The sequence below is a fragment of the Cygnus atratus genome, chromosome 5 (genome assembly GCF_013377495.2).
Source record: "Cygnus atratus isolate AKBS03 ecotype Queensland, Australia chromosome 5, CAtr_DNAZoo_HiC_assembly, whole genome shotgun sequence".
Lineage (NCBI taxonomy): Eukaryota > Metazoa > Chordata > Aves > Anseriformes > Anatidae > Cygnus > Cygnus atratus.
Window position 1 is genome coordinate 58,270,504 of NC_066366.1, and position 19,704 is coordinate 58,290,207.

Sequence of the window (19,704 nt, forward strand, 5' to 3'; positions counted from 1 at the left end):
CAAGCACTCATTCCCAGAATGCAAAATAACTATCAGTCTTTTGATGCTAAAAATACCTTGCACAGAAAGATCAAACCTTGCTGAATAAGTGGAAACTGTACTGTGTTTTTACCTCTAATTTATAAACTTCCTGGATTAAGGTGATAGGTAACTGAAATCTTTCCCCATAGCCTCTCAATTTTGCTACTTGGTTCTCAAAGTTTTGCAGCTCCAAAGCACAGGCATCAGTTTTCTGAAATTAAAGACAAAATGAGGTATTAGAAAGAGTTCTGTTCTAGACTTTACATTATCACTAGCTGTGCAGCAGATCCAGGGGATCTTCAGGATCTCTGCTGTGTGACCACTTCATAAATTGACAATGACATACAGTAATCTAACAAGTTTATGAGCTAAATAAGACAAGACTGTTCATGACACAGCTCATTGGGTTTACATGACACAACCAGGAAGAGAATTCAGGTCTTGTGTCTCAGTACAACATTCAACATGCATTACAGCAGTCATTAAAAGGAATCATGGCCTCAGAAAATACCATTTTCTTGCATGAATTGGAAAGATTCAGTCAGAGATGGACTGGCACAAGTTCTGTCTGAATGAAGGGAAGTTATGTACTGCTGGCATTCCTTTTCCAAGAGTGGTTATTTCACAGGATATACCTAAAGCAACAGCTCCTACCTGGGGCTTCAGAAGTTCTGGGCATAGCTTTCAGCCTGGCAGAAAGTCATGCCTGTAAACACAGTTATGAGCCTGTAACAAAAATGTTTTGGGAACCCCTCTTTGCTCCACCAGCAAGTAGATAGATGGCTCATGACCATTCTGGGAAGGATATGCAGTCTGCTCATTTTTAATTCTCTACTAACCCCTACAAATTTTGCAGAAAATCTTAACTGGTCAAATGCCATACTAAGATAAAGTGCTTGTAAGTGCTCTTAATGAGTGGACTTAAATACTCCAGTCCTATTCCCGTGACAAAAAGCTAGAGGTTTGCAAATAAAAAGGCATAACATGTTAAGTGCTGTATTTTGTGTAGCTTTTTCTCTTCCCTGCTATAGTGTGGGGTGTATTTGCTCCGAGAGGTTGTGGAGAGACTGGTTCCTCCACTCCAGCTGCCAGAAGGAGTGGAATTAGGTCCACCTATGGACTGGGATGTACTAAGAAAAAAAGGGGTAGCAAATACTGAACTCTCATTTCCCCATTCTTAAAACCTAAGTGAAACTCAAACTTTAGAAAATATGAAACTTAGTAAATTGTAGAAATCTGGAAACATTAGATAGTAAGTTTTTCTTTTCCTTTGAATGAAATTACCTGAAGCTGCTCAGAAACATTATGGCCACATATTGCATTCAAACATTGTTGTAGAGTAGCTTTTTTCTCAGTTAACTGATCATAGAGTAGTCTGACTTCATTCTGCAAAAGAAACATCAGAAGTATATCACACATCAGGAGTATAGTAATGAATAGACAAAATTACACAGTAAACAAAATGGCTACCTCTTACAGCAAAAGCACTTTTGCTCTTTAAAAAACAAACCAAAAAATATACATTAAGGACTCAAAGCAGTAATTTAGAGAGGGAAATTCTCTGGTCTGTGAAGTATAAGAAAGGAGATTACTCTGTCACAATGATCCTCTGTGACTGTAAAGATCTGTGAAACTAATAGAGAAACAAATTCTTCTCCTCTGAAAATGAGGAAATAAGCCCATTACCGCCAACTGATGGAACTCAATGGATTCTACATCGCAAGACCAGCCCTGCTCCTGTTTGGAGACAACATCCCAGTGCTCTTCAAAGGACTTATTTTATTATTCAACAGCACAGAGCTAGCCTGACTTGCAGATGATGAGCATACTGGAGTTCTGATGAACAGTGGAAACCGTATTTCAAAGACTAGGTTATTCTTCCCTTTCTTCAGAAAGAATACTTGATCTGAATATTTTTCAGCAATAGCTAGAAGATTTAGTCCATCACAAGAATCTATAGAAAACTTTTTCATTATCTGCTTTTCTGAAGAACGACAAAGGAAATGCACCTTTACAAAACTATGGCTACTGTTACTGTGGCACATAATCTCAAGGAACAGAAAATACCAAGAGTTAAATCAACCTCCAATGCAAAGCCATAAGCAGCTCAGTGCCAGACATTACACCAAGAGGGAAGAAGCTTGTCCCTCATAATAAATATTCTGTGAACAACAGAGTTTATGGCACCATACTAACTCTGATCAGTCCTGAGTCCACAAAGTAGCAGAAAGAATATACAAACCCCTCCCCGGCCTAATCCTTTCCCACAGAAACTTGCTTTAGCCTGTACATTAGCATACATAGGATCCCGAGTTACTTCTATCCTCTCTGCATGCAAATTTTCTACTGTGAACAAGGCCTCTAAGGCAGTCAGCACTGTAAACAGCAAAATAAATTTGCTTCTTAAGAGACCAAGTTTGTTTAGTACCAAAAAAGAAAAAAAAGAAAGAGCATTATAGATGGCTCATTTGTAACTCAAATGCATTAACACTGACATGTCTAACAGGTGCTGTGAAACAAGATGTGTATTTGGCAGTGGAGTACCTGATAATTGCTATTGTGATCCAGCCCAGCTTTCATTGAATTGCTCCTTAAAGCAGTGGCAGCTTGAGTTTGTTCCAGCCGTGCCTGCAAGTTGCTAAAGCACTCACAGAACACATCTGTGCTCCCACCAGCGCAGGTAATAGACTTTAAAAGGTCGTCCTTTTTATCACTCAAATCAGCGTGAAGTTTTTGCAGCTCGATAGAAAGAGTCTAAAGGGTTGGAATAAAGATAACATGAGTGAAAATGGTCTCTGTCCAAGGAGTCTTGTCTGTAAAATGCACTGGAATTCAAGCTGCTAATTGTTGTTAAAAGACAACAGGCCCAAATCTATGCACCAAAGAGCCCGGTTATATCAGTCCTGAGTAATACCAGTAAAACAGAAAGGAAATGTCAGGCCATATATATATATATATTTTTTTTTTTTTAACAGAAATCCACTGGGTTTCCTCCTTGCCCAGATGCTCTAGGGAAGTTACCTCATAAAGAACCTGCTGCATGGCCGCCTCTTCAGTGGAGAGGACTGAGGTGTTTAACATCTCCTCCATATTATTCAAACACCGGCTGATCGCCAGAAGCAGCTCAAACAATTTTCTGTCCAAATTGGAAGAGACTTCCTCTGCCACATTATCCTGTGTAAAGGCAAGTCAGAAGTTTTCAGTACTTTCACCCAAGACACAGCTAAGATTTGTTCACTTGTATAAAGTTAGACGTTTAGTCAGCTGATAATAATAAAACGGAATTCATGAAATACTGAGGGACAGTCTTGGATGAGACAGTTACATGCATGAAGTACTCAGAGCTGCTAAGGCCAAAGCTGAGAGTGACCCTCTGTGCATTAGGAGTGGTTACGGTTTTACAGAACTCTGATCTCAGGAACAGGCACAACACAATCTGCATTGTCAGTTCCAATACTGCAGATTTACTGAAATCAATTCACGGGCTCCTCACTTAACACAGTTTGAGGAATAATCATTACCCAAACTAGCATGTCTTTGCATTCAGGTAGCAGAAGTATCATAGTTGAAACTTGAAATGTTTCCTCTCAAAATGCTACGCTGATTGTACATAATACTCCATAACTGACACAAAAGCTATACTACTATATACTACTACTATGCCCCATTTGCAATAGTGATTGTCTTTATTTCTCAGTGCCCAAACAGTGTCTCGTGTCCAGAATCCCTTTGTTTTTTGCAATGCTAGAACATGCCATGTTTACCTGTGCATGCACCACATTTGCTTCTTGGCTTAGGTCTCCCAGCTGGACAGTGTAAGTTTTCAGTTCTTCGACAGTTGGGGTTCCTGCACTAGCAAACATGCCCCGGGGCAGCATGTTCAGTTTCGTTGTAATCTAACATTGGGAAAAAGAACATTGCAATTAGGTGAACAGCTCAAATGAAGATTGGGCTATGGGCAACTACATAACACTGCTTTTAAAAAGCATTAAAATAAAGGTTCCAAAGCATTAGTATAAAGCACTTGAATAGCAGGGTTCCCTTTTTGCTAGAAACAATGAATTGGTTAGGCTATGTCCTGATGGGAGTATGACTGAAAAAAGTGCCTCTGGTTCCCACGTTTAAGGGCTACAGGACGGGGTTTGCATTAAGGCAGCCCTGCTGCAGTGTAAGTCTTGCCTGAATAAAAGCAGATATTCATCCTTTTACGTGATCAATGTTCTTCCATGTAATGCAGTAATTTCTGAGAACAGAGAATCTAGACATTCTAATTGAATGTGAACAAAATCTCTAATAAAAGAAATTATACTTTGTCCAAACAGTAAAATTCTGCAGTGTGTTCTAAATAAATACATAGCACTTTCTTGTTGCAGTGCAAAACTTCTGATATGTCAAAGAGAATGTTATGGTGAATTGAAGAACAAAATTTAAGCCAGAGATTTGTTTTGACCAAAATGTTCTCACTTGCAAGAACTGGGACGTGATCCACATCCACAAAAATCAGCTGGGAGCTTGCTGGCTAACTCTCTTAGTTCCCTTGAAAAAATCAAGCAGGTAACATCAGGTCTGAAGGTTAACTACAATTCACCTACATGCTCCCACACTATACTTAATAGTCACAGCTCCAGAGTCATTATCTACCTCAAAGTAAAATTAAAAGACAACAATGAAAATAGTATGCATTAACAATTTCCTCTGGAGAGCACTTGCAGATTTCAGTTATCTGATGAAGAAGGGACATGAAATGATGATGCAGGAAGATATCTTAATTGCTATCTTCAACACAACCAACAGCCTGCAAAAAGAGTGTTAAGAGAGTTTTACTGAAGTTAAACAGACCTGAGGTTCTACAAGCTGGTAGAGAGGAGATTTCATCTTTGATGACAGCTCTTGTTGTAAATATTGCCATTTATTATCCGTTTGGTCCTTTGGAGATAAGGTGGGATCAGCCTGCTTGCTTTTTAGATCAGATTCTCCATTGCTGCATTCAGAAAACATTATTAGAATGGCAAATACTGAAGTAGAATAAACAAAACTAGATTTGTAAGACTTCTTGTGTAAAAGTAGTTTCTATTGCTCATGCCCCCAAACCAGAGTGCAACCAAGTGCATGTCGGAGAACAGAGATACCCAGCTTGCCTGATTGGGAATGCTTCAGTTTATGGCAGGTGTAAGTCCTGCCTGATATCAAGACTGACTGAACACTGAAGTCAGCCCAGTATCAAGGAGGTTGTCACATAAATGAGACTCCATTTCTCTAGACTGGTGACTGCAGAAATCTCCCAGCTCCCGCAAATTTTTCATCTAAAGGCACATGTCCCTTCAAAGAACCACTGGTGCCACTGCAAAGTTTCAGCTGGTTTGGGCAGTTTTACATAACTGAATCTGGGGAGTGATTTTGTTATTTTGTACCTTGGTTCTAATTTCTGAGTCATGCTGTCCTCAAACTGTAGCTGCATTTTTTCCACGCACGATTCAATGAAGTCAATAAGGTTTTTCTGCTCAGCTGCTTTTACTTTCAGATCCTGTGAACAGAGAACAGAATGAACAGTAAAATCAATTGTGTGCACTGTATTACTCTGAAATGACGATTGTGCTTTTCCAATCACATTTTACATGAATTCATTTAGCAAAGAAAATATGAATATGTCTATCAGAATAGCAAACAGGTTATATGTAAACATGAAGTTACCAAACAAACAGTTTTCTAAAAACGTGTATTTTTACAGAATATATTACAGCCTGAAATGAAGTTTCAGAACCAAAACCCCTCAGTCAGAAACAAATTATGCAAGGGTACCATCCAGCTTTTTAACATTAACAGACATTTTGGACAAAAAAATCTGTGATTTCAGGGGTTGGAAGCCTTTCTCCATTCTCATGAACTCTCCTAATACTGGAGGAGAGGGGTGTCTGTGACCTGCCCTTGAAAGATTTATCCCACATTGAAAATTGCAGCAAGTAATATATGTTGCTTTCCCCTAAAGCCACAGCAGATGTAGAGCAGGCTAACTATTGGCCAGACAGAAGAATTACCTGTGGGTACTGGAAACCATTGTGCTGGAGGAATGGCTGTTCAGCAAGGGCAAGCTGGGGCACACTGGAGTCATTTGAGTGCAGGACCTTGATGGACTCTGGATCAGTCCTTTCCCTGTTTTGAATCTGTAAAGAGAGACCCATTCTGGGAAGGCTTCCAGACTTGATGAGAGAGCAGAACCTGCCGGTGCAGTCCGGAGAAGTGGCCTGGACCACTTGTACACAGAATCTGCAGTGCAAACACGGTTGCTACTCTTGCAAAAAAATCTGTACAGTTCCATTTATTGAAAGTTTGCTACGTTCTAACCTGCTGCAAAAATCCTAATATTTCCCTTCCTGGCAGTGACAAGGCTTTGTTTTGTTTCTCCTGTTGGCAAATTAATTGATGCTAACTCTCCATTCTTATTGTACGACCAAATTATAGGGATGTGCAATTTATGCACCTCGATTTTCTGCCTGTGTTCATGGAGATATTTCAACACAAGCCTTTACCGGTGCTAACTCACTCATGGGCCCTGTCAGCTCCCTTTTAGATTGTTCTCTTCCAGCACTCCACGAGTGTGCAAATTAGCTCTAAAGCTGGGATTTACTGTCTCATTCATTAGGAAACTCAGCAAAGAGGTCAAGCACAGAAGGGGTTCACAGGACAACCTGTTTTGCCACCATTGCAGGAATCCTGTCTGGATCTATCTGGGGGGCTATGGCACTGGAAAGTTGGCTGAGTCACTGCCTGTGCCTCTTACTTTTTCTTCAAAGAGCGAGTTACTACTTTAAGGCCTCAGCTGTGATACTGTTACAAACAAACATCATGGCATTTCAAAGGCATTAAAAAAAAATAAAGGACAAAAAACCTACAAACTTTTTATCCTTTTCCTATATTCCTCACAAAATCTCAACCAACTGAGCACTTAAAGAAGAAAAGATGTTGCTCAAAGACTCGTTACAAATCCCACTACTTACTGCAAACTACAAATAATTATACAGCAGTGCAAACTGGAATAATAGCAAGTCTGACATTTCTGATTGACTCTTCTCCCTTCCTTGCTTCATGTGGTGAGCTCCAACTCTTCTTCTGTTACTATAGCACATTAAAACACCATGACTCTTATTCTTGCTCTGCATAGCATTCATATGCTTTACCTGCTCTTCATTGTATTTGTCTTGAAGCATCATCTGGACCTTTTCCAAATTGCACTTCACTTCCTTCAGCTTCAGAGAAAGAGCCTCTGTCTCTTGTTGGTGACCTGCACTGTTTCCACAATCTTCCAGTAAAGAAAGGACCTTTTGTTCAATCTCTGATAACATCACCTAGAAGGGACAGGAGTCAATTATTCGTTCTTAAAAGTACAACACTCCTTTCCTGATAATGTCCTGAAATCAGTGCTTACGTTTACCCTGTCTGAAATGAATAGACGCATACAGGCAGAAATAGAAATAGCTGCACCCCCCCTAGATTTTCTCTATATAGTCTCTCTTTATTTTGAACAATTAAGTATATTTTATACAATGTTAAAGACAAAACTGTTTCAAACAACAGCCTCTGCTGGAAGTTATACTAACTCAGACACTAAGTAATCAAAGAGGAAAGCAGAAATGATAGACTACATTTGACTGAACCAAGAAGACAACACACCCAAATGGTGAAGGAGGTAGTGCACAGACTGATTTCATCACCCTTGGAAGGGTCGAGTTGCATGGCTGAGTCTAAGGCACACCTAAAACTATGCAAAACTATGATAAGTGAGGAAGAAATCCTTGAGCTATTGTTCACAGTGGGGTCAGTTTAATTTATTCTAACCCCATCAACCAGAAGCAAGGTGGCAGTTCTCAAATTATGAGGCAATGTTACCAGTGTATGGAAGTGTAGTCTTGCAAAGGAGAACATCACCTGTTCTAAAAACAATTTTGGCTATTGACAGAAGGTTGACAGGTCATTAGCACTGAAAAACTACACACTAATCTTGCTTTGATGGTTTAAGGAATTAACTCTACCTTTCTATCCCCCTTTAGGGAGCTTGTTGCCTCCACAACAGAATGTAGTGGGTGTATGTGGCAAGGTTCTGGTAGCAGAGGGCTGCATGGGTGGCCTCTGTGAGAAGAATTCAGAAGCTGCCCCAAGCTAGATAAGGGTCAGTTTCAGCTGGCTCCAAAAAGGACCCGCTGCTGCCCAGAGCCAAGCCAATAAGCAATGTTTGCACCTCTGTGAGAGCAGATTTCAGAAAGGGAAAAAAACTGCTGTACCACAGCAGCTGGGAGAGTGAGAAGTGAGAAGCAGCCCTGCAGCCCCCAAGGTCAGTGCAGCAGGAGGGCAAGGGGTGCTCCAGGCACAAAGCAGCAGTTCCCCTGCAGCCTGTGGAGAGGCCCCTGGTGGAGCAGGCTGTCCCCCTGCACCCATGGGTCCCACATGGAGCAGATCTCCACGCTGCAGCCCGTGGAGGAGCCCCTGGTGGAGCAGGTGGATGTGGCCTGGAGGAGGCTGCGGCCCATGGAGAGCCCCCGCAGGAGCAGGCCCCGGGCCGGAGCTGCAGCCCGTGGAGAGGAGCCCATGCAGGAGCCGTGGAGAGGAGCCCACAGGCTCAGTTCAGGACGGATGGCATCCCGTGGGAGGGACACCACGGGGAGCAGGGGCAGGGAGTGACCATGGTGGAGATGAAGCATCAGGGACTGACCGCAGCCCCCATTGCCTGTTCCCCTGTGCCACTCGGAGGGAGAAGGTGGAAGAGGGTGGATGGGGGGAAGGTGACTTTAGTTTTTTTGTGTTTTGTTTTCTTTTTCTGTTTCTTACTCTCTAGTTTGTTAGTACTAGGTAATAAATTTCTCTAATCTCCCTACACTGGGTCTGTTTTGCCCATGACAATAATTGTTGAGTGATCTCCTTATCGCAACCCTTGAACCTTCTCCATCGTATTTTCTCCCCCTTTCCCTTTGAGGAGGGGGAGTGAGAGAGCAGCTGTGGTGGAGCTCAGCTGCTCAGCTGAGTAAAACCACCACACAGAGTCAGCAAAACGTCATGTCCATGTCTCAGCTGCATGAATTTATAACCTGTTAACCTAGTTTAAGAATACAACTACTTCTGTGACTATTTTACCTGAAATGCCACTGGGCTTTTAGTGAAGTGACTAAGAGGAGGAACATGCATTCCCTATTGCCAAATCAAGCTGAGGACAGTAGTCACCAGCACAGCAAGGACACAGTAGGTAACTTCTTTACCCACTTCAACATGATTTCTTACAGCTTCCCAGACAATAACTCAAGACACTCCATGCTCTAAGATTTAGCTTGGCTCCAAGGCTGATACTAATACACATCCCAAATGCCATAGCCAGCAGACAAACACTGTGCAGAGAAAACAACTTTTTCGTTTGAATTTATCACCATGTATTTTGGATCTGATATCATAAAAATCCTTGAATAGGCTGTGTCAGAGGAGCAGGACAAATCGAGTAAGCTCTTGCAAGATAATCATAGAACTGAGGTTGGAAAAGACCTTCAAGATCAAGTCTAATTCTCAACCTGACCTACTGTGCCCCATCAACAAATTGTGTACCTTAGTGCCATGTCCACACATCTCTTAAATACCTCCAAGTATGGGGACTCCACCACTTTCCCGAGCTGCCCATTCCAATGCTTGACTACCTGCTTTGTGAAGAAATTCTTTGTAACATCTAATCCAAATTACCAAAACACAGTAACATTACCATGTGTCAGCCAGACCACTGTAAAAAGTTGGGATCTGGCTGTTGATTCACCCTGCTGTGAAATCAGATTGAATCTCTGCATTACTTTAAACTCATGTTTTGAAGGTTGAATGAGGAGACAGGTACGGTGACTCAACTGCAACAAATTAACTGATTTACACCTTATGTTTATATCTAGAGATTGCTCCTGTTTTGTGCAATGGGCGTTTTTGTCTGTAGATCTTGACGAGGTTAGAAAAACATTTTTTCCTCCTTTCTCCCCCTACAAGTTCACAGCCAAACTGTTAAAACCCAGCAGGAATTCAGCAGGGCCTGCTGTTGCCTGAGGCATGCTTGTTTTTACTGGTTGCAACTGCCCTATCAAAACCTACACTCACATGAACCTTGAATGGGATCAAGATACAGCCAGCTACTTAGTGTACTCAGCATCCTAATTCCCAGAGTTCAGCAATCAAGCACCCGGCTGCCTAAACCCAGAGGCACTTCTTGGTGCGGACTCATTCCCCATTAAAACAAACAAAAATATATCTGAAAACATCTTCTAGTAATTTAAAATTTGCTACTGGCTCCTTTAGAGCGAGTGAATCTGGTTGCTTTAGGCAGGCTCAGATCTTGAAGCAGATCAGTATATCATCCTGGCACCACAGGGAACTCCAAATTGGCATGCCTGCACATTTTCTTTTAATCTGCATGCCAGAGAAAAACAGCTGTGCCAGGACTCCCACCCACTCCAGCCCCTCATTCCAGCTCTGTTTTGCTCCATCCGTTTCTACCAACAGGTAATTCTACTCCTTTCCTTCTGCGGCTACCTGGGGCAAGAGGCTGCCCTAGACCTATAGTAGTACTTCCTCATACCACTGCCACACAGAGTGGGCAAGGGAAAAATCTCTACCTTTCCCCCTACACTGGTAGCTTTGGGGGCCTAAAGTGTAAAATAAGGACTTAGCAGTTCAGAAGTTATTTTACATTGGTCTTTAAATCATTCGAACAGAAATCGAAAGTGAAAATGTCGAAACAAAACAAAACCCTTTATTCTAGCAGATTAATCATGATAGAGGGCAATGAAAACCTGCCTTTTGATCAAAGATTCAAACTGTTCTGAGTCGTATTTCCAAAAATAAACTAAATAAAAACAAAGATTTAAAAACTCTTGGAGCTCTACCTATATGCCCAAGATACATAAAGATCCCACTGTGTACAGCCCTAAAAACAGGTATTTTAACTAAGCTGTTGGAAAGCTGCACCTGAAACTAAAGCCAAGCAGTTACCTGTCTTGTGCACAGTGTAATGAAGCCGATTAAGCAGGGAAGGAAAAGCAGTAAACTGTCGCTTTTCTGCATTCACAAATCCCGGGGAAGGGTGACTCATTTGGATGGCAGCAGCAAACTGACTGCTCGGTCTTACCTGGCAATCACCAAGCTGCAGTTCCACCATCTGCTGCATTTTGGGGGTCTGGGGGTCTGACCCCAGGGACACCTTAGTTTTGTCTAGCCATTGTTCCAGCTCGGCAACCTGGGCCTGGCACACCTGGAGGATTGTTTCCGGCTCAGGCCTACTGCCATCCACCGCTTCCTCCGAGTCTCCTGTTTTCCCTGGAGAGCACCGGGTGGCGTTGAGGACAGGAGGCGTGTCACTCTGAAGCAAAGCACAAGAAAAAAAGCAGTTATCTATCTTTTTCTTTCTTTCTTTCCCCACCCCTTACCAGTGAGAAATGTTTAACTTTCACATTCACAGAGCTCAGAACCAGCTCTGTTACCGTCTTCCCAGTATTAAAAAAAAAAAAAAAAAAAAAAAGATAAAAGAAAAAGAAAGGGAAACTGGCAGCCAGGCGATCCTGGGATCTGGTGCAACAGGTTTCCAGGCAGCGATTTGCATTTGCCCAGGTATACCTGGGCGCACAGGAAGCGAGATGACTCACCATTAACCAGTTCTCCCCTGAGGAGAGATGTTTTTCTGAGGGAGTTAGATGTAAAAGCGCTGCAGTTTACAGCTGCAAAGCAAGCTGTTGTGCAACGCTTAGAAGTCACTTGTATGTATTTGGTTCCAACAGTCGAATGAATGTGCTTTATTTGGGCTCTAGGTCACACCAAAAAAGAAATCTGTATTTTAAGTATATGTTGTGTAATTCTTTCCTCTGATTTGCACTCCTTTAAGAAGCAGTAGTGTACACTCCCATAATAAGAAGTCTAAAGTGCTTGCAGATATTAGTTGCTTAGAAGGTTATACAGGTCTGTATATACCTCAACACATGCAAATACTTAGTAAGTCAGTGAAGAACAGCGCCTCTACTACAAAACCTGTAACACTCCCAAGGCTCTAGAGCATACACACAAGCAAATGAGATGGTCAGAAGTAGTGCATAACCTTCATGTTAAAATGAGATTTGACAGAAAATCAGAGAGCCAACATGAACTGTTTCAGCTATCAATGTCTTAATTTAATCATTACTTTTCTTATTTACCTCTCAGATATCTCATGACAGTGCCATTAAGCATAGTAAATCTGAATGTGCAGATCCTGGAAACAGCCTAGGTATGTCTGTTGAGGTATATGTGATTGAAGGTATAAAAAGAAGTACCAGTTTACTTCAACCTCCATCTGAAATTTCTGACTCTAGTTCCAAGCCTGTTTGTTTTAGATTGTCAATATTTTGCCAGTTAGAGCAGAATATTTTGTTTGTTTGTTTTATTTCAACAAGACATGTAAAACATGTTGGTTCACTAGAGTAAATGTGTTTTGATAATGCCAAAAAATAACCAAGCTTTAAACATTTGTAATACTGTTCATGACATACACATGTACATAAGCATTTAGTTTTCACTTACGGTATGCTCTGCCCCTCCCCAGGCAGACACTGTTACTGCAGTAAACTTTATCCCCTTCCTTTACAAAAATAGAGACTCAGATATACAGTCAAATCAGTTGAATAAAAAAATCAGTTAAATACACCTGTGCGGGTGTAACTATGTTCAGCTTCATGCACACATCATACATTCATGTTCCAAGACTGAGACCACAGAGGACATGCAGTAGACAGTCACCAAAGCTCAGCTGACACACAGTAATTCAAACATGTTTCTGAATCCTAAATTATGTTTTAGGCTGCTGTAACTGAATTTGCATAGGAAGGACAACATGCCAGAAGGGGGGAAATGGTATCGTTTAGCAATCACTGGGATAGTGGGAATTATTTAATTTTAGTGTGCACTTAAGTTCTAAATGGAGAACATAAATATAACCGTCTCCATATATCTACACTTAACCACATCTCTAGGGGAAACAAATGAATTTAGCATTTATAAAAATAAATGTCTTCCTGTCTCCAAGTAGTAATTGATCACACAAATAAATCATTTAACAACAACAAAAAAAATCACTCCCTATAGGGAGCTGTACAGCATATGGAAATAGCCCAGTGTACCAAAACATGGATGTGGTAAAGATGTTGCAGGCAAAAAAGCTGTGTGCCATGGTTTGAGGAAGGGAGCTCTTAACATTCTCTACAGGAGCAGAGAAGGACTCTGGTTCACAGCCTGACAGCACTCTCTCCACAGACCACAGAGCAGCCATGTCAATCTCAAGACACTGCTCTGCTCAGCTTTTGTATTACTGGGTTCAACGGGCTGTGAGTGTCCCTGAAAGACAAGAGGCTGACAAAATACAGTTGTGGCACACAGAGGTACCAGCAGGGCGTATGTTGTCTTGTAAAATGCCTGGGTACCCAAAAAGTTCACCTGAAGATTTAAGTCTCTTGAATACAGGTGTCTGAATACCCATTACACTCATCTGAGATTTACTCAGTGCAGCTCAGCCTAACACGTAGGAGCAGTGAGAGCTCAGCTGGACAACTTTCTGTGCTTGGGGACCGCAGTGACTACATCTCCTTTGCCTGCAAAGGGAGCTTACAGACATCCTGCACATGCAAAGACCAACACCACCGCAGCACAGCAGAGAGAAAGGACACAAAGAGGTCATGTGTACAGACAGGTCATATGTAATACACTCACTCACATGAGGCAGAATGCTATTGCTTATAATATTAATACAGAACTAATACCAATACCCAGCTTCTGACTGGTCTTAATAGTTAGCTATGTACCATTGCAGAAATGTGAAATGTTTTTTAACAAAGCACATCTCAGATTCTCCCTCCAGCTCTTTTTCTTTCCTTAACTATAAATTAAAGGATAAGTTTGATGGAAGCAGTTAAGGAACAACGGGAGGCAAAATAACCTGGGAGCCTGCTCCTGCCTCATGCAATGATGAATTCTGGCTTGTTCCATGCACTAAACCCAGCTAGAGCTGAGGCTGCTCTGCTACCAGTCTGCTGCTCCTGGTCTTGCTGGACTAATCAAAACTGTCCCCGTATGTTCTTTTGCATATAAGCTATAGGCTGCTGCCCATTGCTCCTTAAGCTAGTGCTTGCATTCCACAAAGCAACAACATATGGGAGTGTCATTCTCATTAATTTCTCCTTTATCTAACACTTAAAAATCCATAGTTGATCCAGACCTTTATCATTTAAACCCTTCCATTCATGGCTGTATGAATGCCAGCATCTTTACTCCTGAAAATACTCCAACTTATTCCCCAGTAAACTTTATTTTCAAGGAGCAAATCAAAATGTATTATTCATTTTCACCCCAAGCAGCAATATAGAGAGGCCCATAAAGGGTTGTAGGTATCCTACCATATCATTAATCCTGCCACAAACTCCAGTAGCATTATCATAACCAAACAGGGCCTCTGCCCAGTAGCTGGGTTATGCAGTGAGCCCCGAAGGTCACCTCATTCAGCCTACTTCAGGCTTTCAAACTCACCGTGGCTTGATTTCCTTGTCCTGTGCCAGGGTCTTCAGTGTTCTGCAGAGTTTGCAAAGACGTTTCCTCGCCATGTTTATTGCACGATCCCATTAGCTCAGCAGCATCCTGTAGAGTCAGAAGCAGCAGTGGAAATGTTGTTATCATTTATTGCCTTCTTGTGCTAGAGAAGCCTCAGAGGGCAGCAGCCATTCAACCCATGGTATATGAGACAATCTTTTCATGTACAAAGGGAACCTCTTCCACAAATCATCCCCTGACAAAATGCACTTTTGATTGCCTTTCCAGGAGTTAGTGAAATGAATTGCTGCTAACAAGTATGCCTTTCTATCTTTGGTGTTTTTGTCAGGCTTCATGAAATTCTTATGTACAATAGGAAAGAACACTTAAGGCAAAATTTAGTTTGGTGCAGAAGAAGGAATTATCTCAGTAAGGCTATCCTGAATTTCTACAGTCTCTTACTTCAAAGACTTCAACACCTAGGACTTGTGCAGATCCTTTCCACAACGATTAGTTCCTGCCCTGTGGAGATAAACCTGAGTGCGTTACCTGTGAAACGCCATCTGACAAGGTACCAGAAGACCAGGAGTTTGCGCTGTCTTCCTTATGCTTTTCACCGTCTTTTTCTGAAGGCCAAAAGCTCACATCTGTCTCTGCAGCTGTATTTCCCTTTGAAAGCAGCAAGAGCTCAGCATTAGCTTGTGAAAAGGAAGCTCAGATGTTTCTTCAGGCAATGTAAAGTACTGCAAATCTTTACTAACACTTGGCTCTATTTCTGCTTTGTTTATCTATCTTGTGTTTCCCTAATCCCACCTCTGCTTTGCTCTAAAGCTTTGCTTGAAGATGAATCGCAGCTGGGTGACACTGACAGATTTCTCCAGAGACCTTAAGTGTATTCTCAGTTTTTTCATGCTATTCCAAAACAAACAAGCAAACAAAACACCTCACCAGCAAATCAATCCTTCTCCTGTCCTGTCCCCTAAAAACAAAACAAAATATCTCCCAACTTTTGTATGCAAAGAAAACTTGCATCAATAACGAGCAGGTAGCTAGGCTACAATCTTGTCAGCATTTCTGCACATTCCTGATTTCACTTGAATGACTTGCACGGATTTGTCCCTCTTGGGAGGTTTGCAGAGTTTTGTGTTTTTTTTTTTTCCTTTTTCCAAAAGCTATTAATGTCAGCATGAAAATTTACTCCCAGCGTTGGTCCTCTCCAGTTCATCTGGGCATTCATACTCACCAGATTCACAGCAACCTGTTGAGCAGTATCACCCAGCTTCTCCCATTATCCCAGAAATCTCTCCTACCTTAACTTCTTCCCCAATAGTTTGATCATGCCTTTTTTTCTTAAGCTCAAACATACAAGACGTTTTGGTTATTTCTTTTTTAATTTTAGCACTTCAGAGGCTGTATAATTTTGTCTGAAAGGAAACCCACATATAAACATTGTTTTTTAGGCCCATGTCTTGCCATTAACACTTGCATAAAGGGGGTATTACTGTATAAGCAATCCCATCAAAAGCAGGATCACACATTGCAGAATGAGTTGCTATGTAATATTGGTAAGCTGACTCGACTGCAGTTTCTTAGTATATTTTCTTGGTGTGACAAACTTGGCTTCCATTTGTTCTAAATTATTTCAGATTTACACATTTTTCATAATCTGTCGTGTAACAAAATCTTGTACCACACATATACAACTGTATATATAAGATATATATTGAACTCACCTTGCTGTCGATAGAATAGTCTTCTGACTCTTCATCTAAACAAGGCAGAAGAAACACCATTCCTCTTTTTTTCAACTACAAAATACACAAAGAGACAGCCTAATTATTCATGACAAGAACAGTAAAAGCCTCTTCTCTTCTGCCTATACGCTAAAAGAAAGTTACCACTTGGGGTCCACTTTTGGAGAACCAGTGAGCATCTGCCACCCTACATTAAAGTAATTGAAAGCTGCAGGTACTAAGCACTTCTGAAAACTGGGACTTTTAACTATGTTTTAATGTTTCAATATCACAGCTATAGTGGGGCAAATTTCATTTTGCTCCATGAAAACAATTTACTGAAAATTCCAGAACAACTGCTTATCAATAAAACTATACACCTAGCATTTCGCTGTTGATTGCTTAATGTGAACTTCACGTTGGATCTGCTCATGCTAAAAAAAACCTAAGGCACACCTCTTTCCTGCCTTCTCATAGGCATGCATTATACCCAGTCCTTACAGACTCATTCAAAAGCACACCATTCAAAAGCACAAAGGAGAGGAGAAATAATACTGGTTCACAGCTGGAGGGATACACTTCTCTCACATGCTCATCTTTCTGGAAGAAGAAGGGCTATTTACCTTCCCTCTTCATCTCTTGGGTAACTGATCACAATATTGGTTCCCAACTTACCTGCAGATCAGAAACATTAGTCCCGATTGAATCCGTTTGTGCAAATACAGAGGTTGGGAGTTCATCTCCTAGGTCAGGCACTTCTTGCTGTAAGCATTGGTGAAGCTCAGACATTGAATTCTTCATCCCAGTAAGAATATCTTCCTTTCTCTGACACAGTTTGATGATTTCTTCTTTTACAGCTTCCATTTCTCCCTAAAGAGGAACAACATTTGTAATCAGACATTTCTCTTAGTTAACCAAATGGTAATGTAACAGATGACACTTGTGATACATCTTACTGGGACTGGGACTGGATCTGTTTGCCCTTTTTCCTTTCTCAGGGCTTTGGGACAGTTCCCCATCGTTACTGCAGGAGACGTCCAGACACATACAAAACAACAGCAACAGATTCAGCTCAGGACAGCACTTGATACCTATAATGCATAAGTTGGTAGTCTGGAAACAAATGTGAAAGGCTGGATAAATGAATTTAACTAGGTCTTGCATAGCCATGGGGATACGAGTTTCCCTCAGGACAGAGGGAATGCAGCTGAGTTACATTACTCTGAGTCAAAGCAGGTTATGTTACTTCCAACTACCTTCTCTGGCAACCTGACACAGAACAGTTGGGATAGCCTAGATGAGAGCAAATACAGCTAGGAGTAATTCAGGGCTAAGTCTTCTTTGCAGAAGCTGATCTAAAAGAAGCAAATATAAACCATTTGGAGGGTTTTAGTGACACAGCTAGGTACTAGAATTTTCCCATATCTTTGAGCGTGATACCAGAGCAATGGTCCTCAAGAAAGTACAAGGAAAATATTTAATGTTCTGCAGGGATTAAACAATAACTCAAGTAACTCAGCACTAACAAAGAGGGAAATAAATCTGTCTTGCTTTCCCCCTTGGCCATGACTATTGCTCTAGAGCCTTTTGCTAGGGGCCTTCCCTTACCATTTGGTCACCAGGTAAGCAAAGAAAGCACAAGCAGTAACAAACCAACACAGGACAAGGAATGAAATGACTCACCTCCTTCATTACTGAAAGTGCTAAAGCTCTTTGAAGCTTTATGGCTTTGAAGCACTATGGCTTGATCAGAAAACTGAGAAATGGCTAAAAATCCCAATGCAGACTGGGATCAGTCCATCAGAGCAAGCTTTGATGCTAGGCTTATAATAATAACAGCATTGATTCCAGAGTCTGCTCTATCATAGTGTGAATAAAGCTAAAGAAGTAATAAACTGTGACAGATGAAAGCAGTAAGACTGCTGGTTTTGTCTCAAATACAGCTTCCTTTGTCAACAATGCTAGCATGGCTGCATGACTAGGAAGGTGGAGGCAGGAAACCCAGAAGATTTTCAACAGTTGTGGAAAATCTACTCAGACAATGATGCTTTTTCCTTTTATACACTGGAAAACACAAGGTGAAATTTTCCAGAGGTAAAAGCAAGAAATAGTCACTGGAACAAGGAGATGGCCATCTATGAGAATTTACTATATATTTATAAACATTCACTAAGAATAGTATTTCTGTTGCTTTATTGCAGAAGCAGATCACACCATAAATTTACCAGCTACTGCTCTGCAAACTTAACTAGCCAAAAAAAACCTCCTCAGAAACCAAATCTTTATAGACATCACTTCCACATTTAAAGACCCCCCAGTAAGATGGGCAACTCCATTGCCAATCCTATCAATGAAATGCTACAACTGTGAAACAGATTTTCTTCTAAAACAAGAGATATTAAACAGAAAGACCTATACTCAAAGACAAAAACAAGTAATAATCAGGAAATGAGTCATGCTTAGTACTAGCATCAAGTCTCTAACATCCAACCTGAGAGCAGAGCAGCTATGTACTTAGGAGTTACCAAGTGATTATAGTTATTAAGCAAGTACAAGGTATGTTTATTAACTTTATTGTGACTGACTGTAAAAAGCTGAGCATTTCAGAGGCACTTTATGAACAGTTATTATACTTAATAAGTCATTTCCTGACTTCTGCAGGGCTGTCTTTAAAACACATCTCATTTTTGCATTAAATAAGCAATTCATCCATTACAGAAATCAGCCAACTGCAGGGAGAAAAACAGCGTGTTATCAGTTGATGAAAACACAGCATGTCAGCAAGGACAAGGAAAGGAGTTTAAAGAATCTAACCCTAGCTAGAATCACGTGAAGTACCATTGCACGGTCAGTGATCAGAAAGGGACACAGTGCTCTCTTCATGCACTACCCCAAGCTGCTACCTCAGTAATGTGAACTGCCACGTTAGCCGGATGAGGAGCACAGGCAAACAACAATGCTGCATATTGCTTCACCAAAATTTTCACTTTTCACTTTAGATTTTTACTGGAAGTTGATAAGGGTACAAATGCATATCAAAATCAACAAGGAATATAATATGAAAGACACGCTCAACTTGCAAACTAATAATAATTATATCTCCTCGTATATAGCAACTTATGCAAGTGAAGTCACACCACGGTATTCAGTTGCCTGCTTGATTGCATCAGGGAGGGGAAGCACACTCCTATTTCTCAGTGCTACGTGTTGTCACGAGTAGCCTCAGAACAAGTAACACACATAAGAGAGAAAACAATGAAACCTACCTCTGGATAAGAAGTCTTCTGAGCCAGTGGTTGATTTTCATGTGATATTTCAACCAAGTGGTTCTTTAAGAATTGTTTCCGCTTTTCAATTTCTTGCTCGCATTCTTCTGTTTTCTTTAAAGCTTCCTGTG

General features: G+C 41.1%; 1 protein-coding gene across 1 annotated transcript in view; it reads right to left on the bottom strand.

Moving 5' to 3' along the window:
- The window catches only part of SYNE2 (spectrin repeat containing nuclear envelope protein 2), a 183,651-nt gene that overhangs the window by 65,357 nt on the left and 98,590 nt on the right, over window positions 1–19,704 (bottom strand). The window contains exons 63-77 of the mRNA XM_035551299.1: window positions 19,574–19,699; window positions 16,983–17,177; window positions 16,308–16,382; window positions 15,124–15,243; window positions 14,575–14,682; window positions 11,159–11,389; window positions 7,197–7,364; window positions 6,057–6,182; window positions 5,433–5,545; window positions 4,861–5,002; window positions 3,786–3,917; window positions 3,043–3,195; window positions 2,566–2,775; window positions 1,306–1,407; window positions 113–232 (exon numbers count right to left, since the gene is read on the bottom strand). Coding sequence (XP_035407192.1) covers window positions 113–232; window positions 1,306–1,407; window positions 2,566–2,775; window positions 3,043–3,195; window positions 3,786–3,917; window positions 4,861–5,002; window positions 5,433–5,545; window positions 6,057–6,182; window positions 7,197–7,364; window positions 11,159–11,389; window positions 14,575–14,682; window positions 15,124–15,243; window positions 16,308–16,382; window positions 16,983–17,177; window positions 19,574–19,699 — 2,121 coding nt within the window. The remainder of the gene's footprint in view (window positions 1–112; window positions 233–1,305; window positions 1,408–2,565; window positions 2,776–3,042; window positions 3,196–3,785; window positions 3,918–4,860; window positions 5,003–5,432; window positions 5,546–6,056; window positions 6,183–7,196; window positions 7,365–11,158; window positions 11,390–14,574; window positions 14,683–15,123; window positions 15,244–16,307; window positions 16,383–16,982; window positions 17,178–19,573; window positions 19,700–19,704) is intronic.